Source organism: Larimichthys crocea, chromosome VII, assembly GCF_000972845.2.
Source record: "Larimichthys crocea isolate SSNF chromosome VII, L_crocea_2.0, whole genome shotgun sequence".
NCBI classification, from domain to species: Eukaryota; Metazoa; Chordata; class Actinopteri; family Sciaenidae; genus Larimichthys; species Larimichthys crocea.
Window position 1 is genome coordinate 7,093,032 of NC_040017.1, and position 14,298 is coordinate 7,107,329.

General features: G+C 42.4%; 1 protein-coding gene across 1 annotated transcript; it reads right to left on the minus strand.

Annotated features, from left to right (window-relative positions):
* Window positions 1–5: 5 nt before the first annotated feature.
* Window positions 6–14,298, minus strand: farsb (phenylalanyl-tRNA synthetase subunit beta). The gene is made up of 18 exons (XM_019256269.2): window positions 14,150–14,298; window positions 13,660–13,715; window positions 12,444–12,598; window positions 12,191–12,263; window positions 11,553–11,668; window positions 10,842–10,992; window positions 10,644–10,752; window positions 10,489–10,559; window positions 10,345–10,406; window positions 9,863–9,914; window positions 9,706–9,767; window positions 9,058–9,265; window positions 8,855–8,935; window positions 8,574–8,666; window positions 8,004–8,121; window positions 7,664–7,816; window positions 1,407–1,554; window positions 6–992 (listed from the first exon to the last, which is right to left on the minus strand). Exons 1-18 carry the CDS (start codon window positions 14,205–14,207, stop codon window positions 221–223), a joined length of 2,538 nt encoding a protein of 845 aa, XP_019111814.2. The 5' UTR covers window positions 14,208–14,298; the 3' UTR covers window positions 6–220.

Consider the following 14,298-nt stretch of genomic DNA (forward strand, 5'->3'; position numbering starts at 1 on the left):
TTCAGTCAAATGTTAGAATGGCTTTATTTGATGTTCTTTTTGTACTTGTATCAAAGGATAAACAGTCTTAAAATGAAGGACCTGAGCTTTGGTTATTGTCTTACATGGACGATGGAGCAGTGTTTGAACATTGTGTTTCATATTACATAAACTATTTTAAACTAAGACCAGAAAACACCCAATGCCACCATTCAGCAAATGTATTTTGTGCTAGTATGATTCAGATCTTATTGAAGGCAGCCACATCCACAGACTGAACATATTCCTCGAAGGCGGTGATGGCTTCCTCAAGCAGATCTGTGCCCACTTTATCATCCTCCACCACGCATCCTATCTGGAGCTTCTTGATGCCGTAACCCACCGGTACCAGCTTGGACTGCCCCCACAGCAACCCGTCCATGCTGACACTGCGGACGCACTCCTCCAGCCTGCCCATGTCAGTCTCGTCGTCCCAGGGCTTGACGTCAAGCAGGATGGAGGACTTGGCGATGAGTGCTGGCTTCTTGGATTTCTTGGCAGCGTACTCAGCAAGGCGCTCCTCCTTGATTCTAGCCGCCTCTGCGCTGTCCTCGTCGTCTGAACCAAATAGGTCGATTTCGTCGTCGCTGGTGTTTGCCGAGGCGGGAGGAGTAGCTGCAAGGACTAACTGACTCTTAGCTGTTGGGAGATTGGCTCTTTCCCTCTGGAAGGACTTGATGTGGTTATACCAGCGCCTGAGGTGGCAGAAGGTCGATGATGGAGGAGAAGGGATGGCGTCGAACACTGCCGTGTCAGCCTGGGACGCCGCAAATCCCTCCATGTAGCTTTTGTCTGCCAGAAAATCATTGAGAGCTTTAAGGCCGACCGGCGTGCTCATGTCACCAAACACAGTTTTCGTGGAAGTCGGGCGAGAGGACGGGGCCTGCAAGGACTGGTCTTGCGTGGGGAACTCGTGCTTGACGACTTCCTGCATGGGGACGTCGTGTGTGAGGGTGGTTTCAGCAGTGAGGCCACTGGAAGAACCAAGGCAACAAAGCAACAGGTAATGAGTCACTGAGTTTAATTACCATGCACTAACCCCAAGGCAGAAATAACCTAAATTAAGAACAGGCATGCATGTACAAGCCCACACACAGATGCACACCATTCACGTCAAACAACAATGGAGTCTTGTTAATTTTTAATTCATCTGACTTTGGTAAAAAACAGCCTTGTTACTGATATAAAACACAATGGCTCTGCATAATAATGCTGCAGTTTGGTCCTATGATTCTGTCATGCACCAGTTAAACATAATGTGCAGCACCAATTATCTTTTTAACAAATTTTAAGCTGCATACATTTTCCTCATGAATCCTTCTTTTCTGGTTTGATTTCAGAATATAAACTATGTATTGTTGAGTTTAGGCATAAGAAGGGGAAATCACAGGAAAGGCTCGATATCCATCTCCAGGGCCGAGCAGGGCATGGTCAACTCGAAGCGGTTGATGACGTCCGGGTGGAGGACACCGAGGCGCCCGACACTCTTTCCACGGACAAAGATCTCTGCGCAGCGACCGGGGAAAAAAGTAGAATCTAAGAGACAAAAGAAATGAAACCAGAGAGGAATATAAATGACAATAAAATAAATCATTACTTTTAGTGAGAAGACAGGTCCAAGTGAATTTAGTGGACTCCACCTCCACCTAGCACTGACTTCTTGGTCTCTTACTAAAGCCAGGACCATCGAGGCACATCACTTCCTTTTGTAACTTCCTTATCAAAACGACAATTATCACCTCCACTTGTTTGTAATCCGTTTGTACCCTGGCAAACTATTTTTGACCACTGTGTTACTATCTAACATGCCATCTGTTCTGGGTGGTTCTTGGATCGTGTTACTGCCACTATGTAGTTGCAACATTCGAGATGTATTTGCACTTTGTTGCATTTTCTTCAAGTATTGATGACATTCTTGGTGTAGAGCGTTCAGCTTTAGTGTGCTTTGCACCTCATATCAAAGAGATTATGATTCAATCATCAGCGTGGGCGATTCTGCACTGCTTTTCTTGATTTTATATTGGTGATTATGTGTTCACCCACATTGGTTAACAACATCAGTTCTTCATGGGATATTCCGAATAAACCTAAAACCCATGAGGCATCGCTTCCTGTGCACCAGACAATTTTTCCAAGGAAAGTAGTAAAAACTATTTTTAGGGAGGGAATAAAGTAGATTGCCATCGTTTATTATCCATCATTGACGACGGAGCAATATGAAAGCTGTTTACATGAAAATGTTCCAGGTCATTACTCCAGAGCGACTACCTCCGCAAGCCATCTGACCATAATTACATTCTCTATCTTGGTCACTTTCTTTCACACACTCACACACACACACACACACAATTCAGATTACGATCTGATGCCCCACTTTGCATTTAGTGTCAGAAGTAAATGTCACTTCAGTCCAGAGGGAATAAGAAGCCTTCATCAACAGTGAGATGACGCGTGTCGACATGAGAAGCATTCGCTCACTCTGTGCTAAAAACACTGACATGCAAACATGCAGGAAGACTAAGTTGTCAGAAATTTAACAAGATACAGGGGTTGCCATGACAACCCCCCCCCCACCACCACCACCACACACACAGACATGGCATTCTCCCATAGTGCACCACTTCTTCCCACGCTGCCTTGCTAATGGGTTCCAGAGCATACTGCTGCCTTAGATGTTCACTCATTATTAGTATAAAGGCTTACAAAACACATGGACCTTACTCACAAATATGCGTGTGTGTGTGTGTGTGTGTGTGTGTGTGCGTGTGCATCTGTTAAAATGTCTCTGCGTTAGTTGCCTCCTCAGATGCAGACACACTGCCTGTTCTGTCTGTTAGGTGTATTAAATGAGTGGAATGTGCTTGCGTCGGTTCACACGTCATATACTTGTACCAAGAGCGCGATGCCATGGCAACTATATAAATAGCTCTGGTACATCTTAAATAACCAATCAGTCAATGAAAATCCTACACTTGAGCCGGGCCACTTTCCTCCCACTCTCCAACTTTCAGCGAAGCTTTCAGCGGAAAGGAGAGTTAGACGTTTGCATCAGATGACCAATATAACTGGCTGATGTTTTCCATCATTTTGCCAGAGGATGGAGTATTATTTCAGACAACTGGACAGAGATTTCACACAGGGTCTTACTGAGAAACAAACTCTGCAATGAAGCATTATCCTGCATTAAGGAGTTGTCAAGACCTCTAAAATGAATGCATTCAAGGAATTCATTTCTCAGCAAAAAAGTGTTCCAATTAAATGTTTTCACAGTTTTCTTTCTTGGTTACGATAACATTGTGCATACCAAAGTAACTGCTATGAATGGGAATGTGGTGATATCTCTAAAGTCTGATGGCGATAACAATATGTAGCCAGTCAGATGATTCGTTTAAAGAGAAGGCTGCCAATATTCAATTTTTTTTTAATGTCAACAAAAACTTGCGATGTGTCCTGCTTTCTTACTTGAACAAAGAGGTCGGTCTGTAAAATGTTAAATGTTAATGGGGCAGACACTTTAGGTAACTCTGATACCGTTCTTTCATTCTCCCTTCCAAGTAAGCTTGGATCTGAATCTACCTGACTTTTTCTTGACCTGTTGGATCTTAGTAATGTCCTCTTGTTCCTAAATGTCAACAGTTAACTCTGTAAGTGCAATGTAATTATTTCATTTGTTATTATTACTCATTTTAGTCTGTAATTTTGGCCGCTTCCTTGCGTCATTTTTCAGCCACAGCAGGTAGCCGTTTCCTCTAAAAACCCACTGTACACTACCTGCTGAGCACCAAACAGCAGACAGACACAGTTGGAGACTTGCTGGTGAACATGGTGGAGTAGATAGAGACTCAAAACAGAGATGAAGGTGAATAATGAACTTATATTCTTCGAGCCGACAGAAACATGACTCCAAAATAATGATAATGTTTCACTGTAACTACTGGATGCCCGCAACCTGTTCGTACTGCCCCCAAGTGGCCAAAACCACTTACAGGCCAGGTACTCAACAAAGCAACATGAACACACGCTGTTTCCTAACAAATGCTGCATGGGCAAAGACTTTGCATTGGACACAGTTGTTAAGTGAAACACTAGCATCTGTCTCTTAAGTGGTTTCTTCCGCCACTTCTGATCCCCTGACTCGTCATTTCATCCCTGTTCTCTGGCTGAGTGGAGCAAACTCAGCTGACATGTATTCCCTCAGCCACTCACTCTCTCTGTGCGGGGAGTGATGCCGAGTTATCTGTGGTGCTGCTTCACCCTGCTGATGGACACATCCTGGGGGGGTGTGTGTCTGTCAGGTGAGCTCTTAAGTCTGGTGTCATGACCTTGTAATGGGGTGAAGGACACGCTGACATATGTAGGGGAGGGGGGGGTGGATTAGGCTAATGGTGCATAAAGTGTGGAGAAAAAATTGCAGAGAAGACAGACAGAGTGTGAGTGTGTGTGTCCAGTGTGTTGTGCATTAGTGCGAACTGTGAGAGCATGTCCATTTCAGCTCCCTCTTAAGTGTGTGTGTGTGTGCCTGTCAGATGGACAGTCTAAGCACCCGCGGGGAGGGCGTGTATGTGCCAGTCTGTCTCGCTGCTCAGTACTGCAGTCGGTGACGTGACTCCCGTGCACTCTCCCACACTGCAGACTTTACACCATCTCATAGTCCTTTCTTGCTTACGCCTCCAGCCGTCGCTCTGTCGCTCTCCTGTCACCACCACCCCTCCCTCCTCCTCTAGTCTTATCTCATCCCTTCTTCCGCTCCCATGTCTGCCTTTGCTTCTCCTCACTGCTCTCAGTCCCTGATACTTGAGACCATTGATTTGCAGTCTGAATGGGCCAACGGAGACAGAGTGGATATCCTGCAGCGTGACCTTGGAGTGTGAGAGAGAAAGTATGGAAAGAGGAAGGACCGAGCGAGGAAGTCAAAATGATGTATGAGAGTCTCTTTTGGGAAAATGGGGGGCAAGATGTGTACAGATGGCCCCGTGCAGTGTTTCAGACCCTTAATAAGTCAAATCTTTCTGATTAACCTCAGAGGAACGGATCAGATCTATCTGCAGTTTAAACACAGCTTCATTGAGGAATCATTGTGCCAGTCATGCGTCACCACTGGTTAAAGTAGTTGCGCTCTCAGGTTTACAGGATTGTTGTTCTCCGTCGATGTGTGAAACAGCTGTTCAGATTGAAGCTTATCAAAAGTGTTTCAGACACGGAGCGCTGATGCAACATGACTGACCGGCCCAATCTCAGTCAAGATGACTTGAGAGGAAAACCTTTGAAGACTTGCACTTTTATTCAGATGCATTTCGTCATTAGACACACGGTGAAAGTTAGCCAAACTGAGTTCTTGAACTCAAGAGTGAAACCTTTGATTTTTACTGAGCACAGTGATGACAGAACACAGCATGTTAAGTTATACCGATGACAACCTATGTACCCATTTTTTATGACCATTATAACTTTTTATTATTATCCATTTAACTTTCTCCTCCGTTTATTGGTTTGGCTCATTCAGGGGCATGTATTATGTTTTATATTATCTGTGTGCATGTACATGGGTGACTCGTTTAGATATTTGTTTGGGTATTTGTTTGGGCTACATATTTGGGTTTTTTTAGACATTAGTTCTGGGTATTAGTTTGGATATTTGTTTTGTTTGATAGACTGGCTATTTTGATTATGACATGCTAATCTCAAGGCCAGTTTCGATTGCCGCCCAAAGGGTAGTTTGACTATACTATGTGACCCTCAGATGTGTGTGTGCACATATGTATGCACTGTATGGCTAATGTTAAGTTATATGTATTGTCTAAATGAATAATAAAATAGAAAGAGTTGCCATGATATATTAGGGTATGGTTATTGTTGAGTTTGGAGGTAAAAAAAAAAAAGGAATAAAATGAATTGTGGTTCAGAGGGGATGAAGAGCAAGTTTCCCGGAGCGGACTGGAAATTTAAGTTGAAGCTGATGACCTAAAAATGACATCTGTTCATTCAGAGCTTGTTATTGTCAGTTTTCTTAAAGTGGCTTCTATTCCAAATGGGTTCAAACCTATCAAATAAAATCATTGTGTACAACAAGTTGTCAAACACGTTCTACCATAACGCTGTAAAAGTTTTCTATTTGTGTACCTCTTGAAACTTAAGTGATGTTGCACAACTGTCTGAGCCAGATGGATTATATAAAACACTGCCATTCAACTTGAGGGTACACACTGAGAGCTGATGTCTTTGGAGAGTACCTTTTTTAATTATTAAGTACTGTTGTAGTGTTTTGTGCTGGCTCCGCAACCTGTGAGCTATGCAGTGTGAGGTATAATCTTTGTAACTGAGCGACCTCAAGTCACACCGTACCACGGAACGACTTTATCAGAAACAAGTGTTCGTTTAGTTAGCGCTTCAGAGATAACGCATTTGTGTGACTGTTCGTGATGTTAACATCAGTAGTTTTGACTGTGAGCCACATCTGTTCAGCGTTAGCTTGTGTCCGTTGCACAAAGAAACACAGACTGTAGCAGACAGCATCAGACACTGAAGAAGAGGGGGAGGAGGAGTGTGCACACTACGCAGTTTTATTGCTTTTATTCTGGCTGAAGATGAATAGGGAGCCACAACTGTGTGTATTTGCAGTCTGTTGAAAAGCCTGGAGCTATTACACTAAAATATCCAGACGCATTTTGGGTGCAATAACTTAATCAACCAAACCAGATTGTTACAACTCAGATTTACTCAACTTTCAGTCACAATATGTTGAGAGATAAATGTGTGACAGAATAAATGGTATTTAAAAAAATAAATAAATAAAAATTGAATAACCGAATAACTACTACAATTATAACCCAGATGATGCAGGACTTATAGCGTAATATTTCTTAGTTTGAAATTTAGAGTCTTGTTTTGTCAAGACATAACCAGTCTTGATGCGGATCCGGTAGATTTGCTTTTTCAAGACTGAAAATATTTACTGAGACATTTTACAGTAGAATAAAAAAAATGTAACTGTAATACTGCAATATTCTTCAATTGATTGGTCGAGCTTAAAATTAGAAATCGTTATCAAGAACTGGTTTCAAATTGTCTGACCCATCAGAACCGTGTGCCTCAGAGCTTGTCGATTTATGTTATTGATGCCGACATGTTTTTCTGAGTTGCGCATTGCAAAACAATGATGTCAAACTTGTGTGTCTATGCTGCCAAGAAGGAGTCACGGTAGAGAGGAAGAAATGGTCCACAGTGATACTGATATTTTTGGCCTCTGACACCATGATGTTTTCTCTTGTGATCCACATAGATCTAAACTAACCACCCATGTTGCAAGTTCATTTTGTGCAAATTGTGCATATTACTACCATGGAAACCGTGACCCCTCAATAAAACAAGGTGCATGATGCCCTGCTGCTGCTAATCATTGACCAGATTGACATAATCTCAACAAAACCAGCCTTTTAAGCTTGTGTGACCCAGATGTATTCATGTATCAGCTTTATCAGGTAAGTACATTAACATGTTCCATCGTCAATCTACAGGTTCAAATCAGTCACTGGTCCATCCACTATAAATCCAGTCTTAAGATATTCACCAGCAAAGCCAGCTTTTAAATATATTCCTATAGACCTGCATGTTGGCTTCCTCCACTCTCCATCTCAAGGCTTCTTACCGTCTGCAGCCTGGATGTGGTAGCCATCCCCACGGACTGACTTCACCTCGAGCAGTTGCATGGTTCGGTCCAGCAGGCCGTGGATCACCTCGAAACCCGGACTCTTGTTGTAGTAAACGGCACAGAAACGCCTGCAGTTCCTCGCCCCAACATCTGGTTTGTGGGATAAGGGGGAGGGAGTGTTAGGCATACAGTACTTTACCAATGACTTCCCCTTCTGATGCAACAAAAACAACAATTACCAGCATCCATCGTCTTAATGGTGTCTTAGATACAGTGTTTGTGAGTTACGTAAGACTAGATTGATTTCCTCCATCACTTCACACATGCAGACACCCACCTTTGGTCTCATCCTTCAGCACCACGTCAGATATCTCAAACAGTTTGAGGGGAAGGGGCATCTTCCTGTTGGCCGCTATGGTTTTCAGCAGGCCTGGCAGCAAGGTGGTGCGCGCCACCTGGTGGAGATAAAGAGCGGTGAGGCTGGACATGTAGCTACAATCTTTTAAAGAGGAGAAGGGCGCCCTCTTCTGGAAAAAATAACGCTACTACCTATTGAAGTGAGGGAACGCCCATCACTTGGTTATTGTTGACTTTTCAAAACACCCCTTAATCTCTAGATTATTAAATTAGTATTTTTTTCCACCAAGTCTTAGTCATAGTAGAGTTCTTACCAAGAAGACATTGATTCATTAACTGACTCTCTAAAAAAAATGAGATTTCTGGCCAAGTGATTTGGCTTCATTTTTATTTTAAGGTTAAGTTTCCTTTAAAGTTGACCCTGACCCTACCTCTATCTATTTTTTTTTCAAACGACACTCCAGGTGGAACCACACTTCTTTACAGCTACATCTCACCCATTAAAGCACTGCAGAGTTTGATTTATACAATCTGTAATATTTTTCTTCACCTGGAACTCCGCTGTCTTGGGGTTGGAGATATGAGCCGCCTTGGTCTCAGAGATCTTCTTTCCAAGCTTGTCTGCTATATCTTCTTGAGAACACTACAGAAAGAAAGAGAGGGAACAAATTCCTTTGAGAATATCTGCAGCAGGACGATGGAACTTATTGGCTACGAGTGATGTTTATAAAATAATGCTGTTTAACATTCAGCTAACTGTAGTCTAACAGTTACGCATCATAAAATTAGGGAGCTGACTCAGTTATGTCCATTGTAATGTAATTTTCTTACCAGGGCAAAGTTGAGGGCCTCTGTGAATCCAGCAGCTGCCAGGTCTTGTCTCAACAGCTCCGTCAGTTTATTCAGTGGGAACTTGTAGAATAAATATATAAACAACTCACATTATACTTGATGCGATACAATGATATTTGGGTTATACACACACACACACACACACACACACACATCGAACTTTCAAAAGAAAACCCAGGCACCTGGTTGGCGACGGTGTAGGTGCGTGGCGTGGTGCGGGTGATGTTGTTGAATCCGTAGGCCATGGCGGCGTCCTCCATGATATCACAGGCATGGATGACGTCTGAGCGCGTGGGTGGGATCTCGACCTCGATCTCGTCGCCGGCGCCGGTTGGTTGGGAGAGCAGGCACATCCTGGTGAGCAGCTGGGCGATTTTCTCAGTTGACTCGCTGACGAGAAAAAACAAACACACACATGTTGTTCATTAAAAAGGTGTGAGCTGGAAGACATGTCACATCAACTAAAAATAAAAAGCCCTGAAACGCTTGAAAAATGTCAAACTACAGTTAAAGTCACTACACTGAGCCTCATACGAACAGATTTGTTTCCAAGTGGCACACAAAATCTCTCTACGAGCTTTCCATTGATTTAATGCCTTAATATTTTTCTCTGATGACACGTTATTGGCAGCTGCATTAATATTTTCTTATTTTTTCAGGTCTCCCAGATATTGGAGGGCTACTGGATAGTGCTAGTTAGTACAGGTGTACCTGATCAAATTAGTAAGCCTTTGAATTTGCTCAGATATGTCAATGCAAAACAGACTGCATCTTAAATATAAGAATAGAACGTATGTTTCAATTTCTAACAATCAGTCTAAGCAACTTACTTTATGCCAACTTTTTTGTTGATGAACTCGCTGGACAACTTCTCTTTCCTGTAGGCCAGCTCCTGAAGTACAAACAGCAGGATTAGGAGACAGCAGAGGTTTATAACAGATTTTTTTTTAAGGACACAGTATAAGATGACTGGAGTGATTACAGTACTGGATATTTGCAGGTCTTGCCATCTGGGCACACCACCTCAGCCTCCTCTACCCTGAAAGAGTGAGAGGCAGAAGAAAATATCAACCTCACTGTAATACTCTTTTACTTAAGATGTAATGTGGTACATTTCCATCACTCAATATGAGCAAAAGAGAATGCATCAGTATCAGAAACATGGTGGCCACACCATGATCAGTGATGTCAAAACAGGATCATGTTTGGCAAGAGACAGTGGACAGGAAGTCGATGAGCTAATGAGCAAATCTTTGAATCTGGAAGATGAAACAAAAAGGCTTTAAATAAAGGTCCAGCTGATGTATTCGACAGCTGCGGGAAAACAGCATCTGTCTGGTCACTGAGCGGGGTGCATCTTAAAGGTTTTTAAACCACAGAGAACAGTGCAGGCACCGCCTCAAAATGCTGAGCCGGAGTCCAACTTAATGTCTGTTTCTGTTAGTATTTGAACCAGATATGTGACTTACGTGAAAGGCTGTGAGCAGTACTCGCTGAACATGGTCACCATCATGTCCAACACGATCTTCGCCTGGAGAGAATAAAGTCAGATTTGAGCCTGTTTTCTTTGAACAACATATAAATGGAGGTCTCTGGTCTCCTCTCGGTTATACCTTGGTCAAGTCTGTGGCCGTGCACTCAATGAAGACATTCTTTGTCTTCAGGGTGATTTTTGAATGGTCCCCTGGAAAAAAAGAAATAAACGTTTTTCTTCATCCCGAACAGAACCAGAAATGAAGGCAGACACACAGACAAAGACGGTCCTCACCATTGATGATAGGAGGCATGGACAGGACGACACCATTGCTGTCATAGATGACAGGGTACACAGGCTTGTCTTCAATAATGTGAAGGTAATGCCTCAGGTGGCTGTCTGTCTGTACGAGTCAAAAGAATAACGGCAGGTTAGCACAGCTCAGACAGACAAACTGCTCTTCTAACCAATGTCGGTCAATTAGCTGCTCACCTTGTAGAGACTCATGAGCTGGGTGGCAGTGTACTCTTTGGTCTGGCTGAGGGGTTTGAAGCTGATGTCTCCAGGAGGTTTGGCTGTGTATGTGAAAGGACCAGAAATGGTGTCCAGGTCATGGGTCCCGATGGCCACCAGGCTCCTCTTCCTGCACACAAAACACAGTGATGATGGTTGATAAAAAGCGTGTTGATAAAAAGCGTGTTTTTATTCATTTTCACACTGAGAATTTGCTGCATTATTGTAATATGCATATAAGATAAGATAGACTTGTCTGTAATATGTCTGAAAACATATATACACTGTTTGGGTCAGACAAAAAGACAATCGCATCACTTCAGCCTCTAGGAAGTTTAATGCCCTTCTGGCATTTTACAAACCAAACAATTGATCTATTAATCTGATCAGATTATAAAATTATAAGCCCTAATTGCTCACATAATTAGGTATACCTGCTCTGTAACACAAGTGCCAAATACAATGGCTGCAACCACTACGCTGCTGTGATTTTAATGGGGTTGCTTTGGCAGTAAAGCAGTAAAACAACTTGACACAAAACACACGGCCAAAAACAAACACAGAAAACAAATTCAGGTTGTTCAGGTTGTACAGGTTGTACCAAACCACATGACTGTGAACACATCATGTGCAGTATGTTTGAATGAATTAATCACTTGTTGCTGTTCGTAGTGTACCAGCCGGTCTGACCTGCAGATGTTCTGGTGGAGTTTCTCCTGCAGCTCGATGAAGCTGTCATAGCGCTCCTGTGTGAAGGTGATGTCCCTCAACACTGCTGCCACAGCATGAGGTCGCACTGCTGCCGTCTGGGAGGGACAGACATTTTAGTAACATCAAGTGGTTGCCATGGCAGTAACAGATTTACAAACCAAACTAGAGATACACAACTTAAGCCATGCAGTATTTGTTTGCCGTGTCATGACCCGGCTCTAGAGCCATGACAAACGCAAAGGGAGACGCGGGTTGAAGGCCAAAATTAAAGTAATTTATAGTAAGGAACTCAACAACACAAACAACTTTTACTAAAAAACAAGCCAAAGAAACAATGAGGTGTGTTAATCAGTCAATCAGTGGTGAAGGTGCAGGTATGCATGAGTGAAAATGTGTAGATGCCAGGTGTTGAAAGAAACCAAAAAACCACGAGGCAGCCTGGTGAGGGGAGTGGAGCCTGCCAGCGAGAGAGATAGAGCGAAAGACAATGGGTGGAGCTTAAAACTCTTCCTAATTCCCAGGTGTTTCCACCTACAATCAGCTGGGCATGGAAACACACATTCAAATTACCCAGGGAACCGTCACAGCCACTTAAAGTCAGAAAGGTCACCACTCACCTCTTCAGTAATAATCAGCTTCTGAGGCTCCCCGCTGGTCGGACTGACCCGTCTGTAGCGAGGTGCATCCAACCTGCGACATAAATACAATGTCTGTAGCAACAGTGAAGCAAGTTTACACTGAACTACAGCCATAATGGAGACGCTCCTTGATTTGATTTAAGCACAACCAGAAACTCGCCATGTTTTAGTGCCATAAAATCATCGTCATATGTTTGATTTCTAGAAAATCGAAATACGAGATATAACTCACGTGTTCTTGAAGACTTGTAGTCCACGGACCAGCCCTTCCAGACACAGCAGGTCATAGCGGTTAGCAGGTACGTCGATCTTGTACAGCACGATGTCAGATGCTCCCGATGCCTTGGAGTCACCCTGCTCTTTGCTGATTATCTCCTTCTCTGAGGTCTGTAATGGGGTGAGTTCACCGTTACATGTCACAGTTCAGGGGATGTTGACACAAATGATGATTCCTCACATCATATACAGTTATATACTTTTACAAAGCATGACAAATGTCTACTTTAATCATAAAAAGGGGGCAGAGAGTGACTTAATGGACTCATTTCCAGACTCTTTGGTTTTGTTCTTCCTACCTTACTGTTGTTAAGTTGAATTCCATCTATCCGTGTCAATCTCTGTCTCAACAGATTATCTGTACTTGCAATGTATGTGTGTGTATATGTGATTGCACACACAGGTGCGTGTATGTATGTATAAATAAAAAAACAAAATATTATATATTTTGGAAATATATTTTTCTTTTAAACCCATCACATTTTTGATTTCACTATAAAGGTAGGATGAAGGTGGTGAGGGTGCTTCACAAGTAATCACACGGACATTATAATATGGACACTATTCTATTGTTTAAGGATCGTGATTCCTCATGTGACGATGGTACAGTGGACACAAACTTCGATGCTGAAGTCTTACTTCAGATACACCAACACTGCCTTGGGCCCCCTGTTTTTCTGTTGTTGTTGTTGTTGTTGTTGTTGTTGTTGTGTTACTGTCGGGTCCGGCCCACAGCTCTTATTTGTTTTATATATATATATAATAATATTATAGATATATATAATATATATATATATATATATAGATATATATCATACATATAGTACACACATGATACATATATATATATATATATATAAGATAATATAGTATATATATATATATATATATATACATACATACTATACACATACACATATACACCATATACATAATCATATATGTATATTATACACACACACAACAACATACATACTATATTTATCTATACTTATACCCCACCCAATACACATACTATATATTACGGAATATCACTTCTATATTATAACTATTACTCTATACTTTATATCTATCATCGACGTATAGTAAATAGTAATCGTATGTAAATAGGGTTAATCCGCTCAAAGACACACTGGCTGTAGTGTTGATGTGCTTTCATGCGGTTTACTCACAATTTCATCCAGCTCCAGCCCAAATTCAAAGCACAGCTCGTCAAACTCCACATCAGCTGAAACAGACATTTAAACAAACATGTTTATGAACAGTCACAGTACAGTATCTTCATGTTGCTGCTCGGATTTAAATGACAGGAGCTCGCGGGAACTGATGCAATCACGTTGACAACCACAGAGGCGCCGGGGCTCTGACTGAACCCGCTTTCTTATCGGAACAAACAACACCACACACACGCTGATAATACATTTTGCATTTGGCATCATTTTTAAATATTATTTTTTATTTTTTATTTCTCATTCAAAATAACAGTGACGTCAGGCAACAAGGCAAACTTAGCCGCTCGCGAGCAGCTGCTGTGTCGCTAACCACCAGGCTAACGGCTTCAAACGTCACTCTGTCTTTCTTTGTCATTTAGAGCCAAAAGGACATTTAATGACCAGGCAGACAACCTGCCCGTTACTTGGGCATGTAGTAAACGTGACTTACTGTATGTTCTGCCCAGAGCTTTGAAGAGAAGGTCCCTTTTTACTCCGACAGTCGGCATGTTGGCTGCTAATCCTCCTCAGCACCGAGGGAAAGGACCCCACCAAGCCGGCTGTGGCTGTCTAGAGCGCTGCCTGAGTGAAAAAGTTAGA

What these genes read in the sequence shown, in the direction of transcription:
- farsb (XM_019256269.2), bottom strand. Translation starts at nt 14,207, where the DNA reads ATGCCGACTGTCGGAGTAAAAAGGGACCTTCTCTTCAAAGCTCTGGGC. An exon ending in CCTACACCGTCGCCAACCAG is followed by an intron (nt 8,936 to 9,057) that starts GTGCCTGGGTTT and finishes TTATTCTACAAG; the next exon opens with TTCCCACTGAATAAACTGAC. An exon ending in ATGGATATCGAGCCTTTCCT is followed by an intron (nt 993 to 1,406) that starts GTGATTTCCCCT and finishes TGGTTCTTCCAG; the next exon opens with TGGCCTCACTGCTGAAACCA.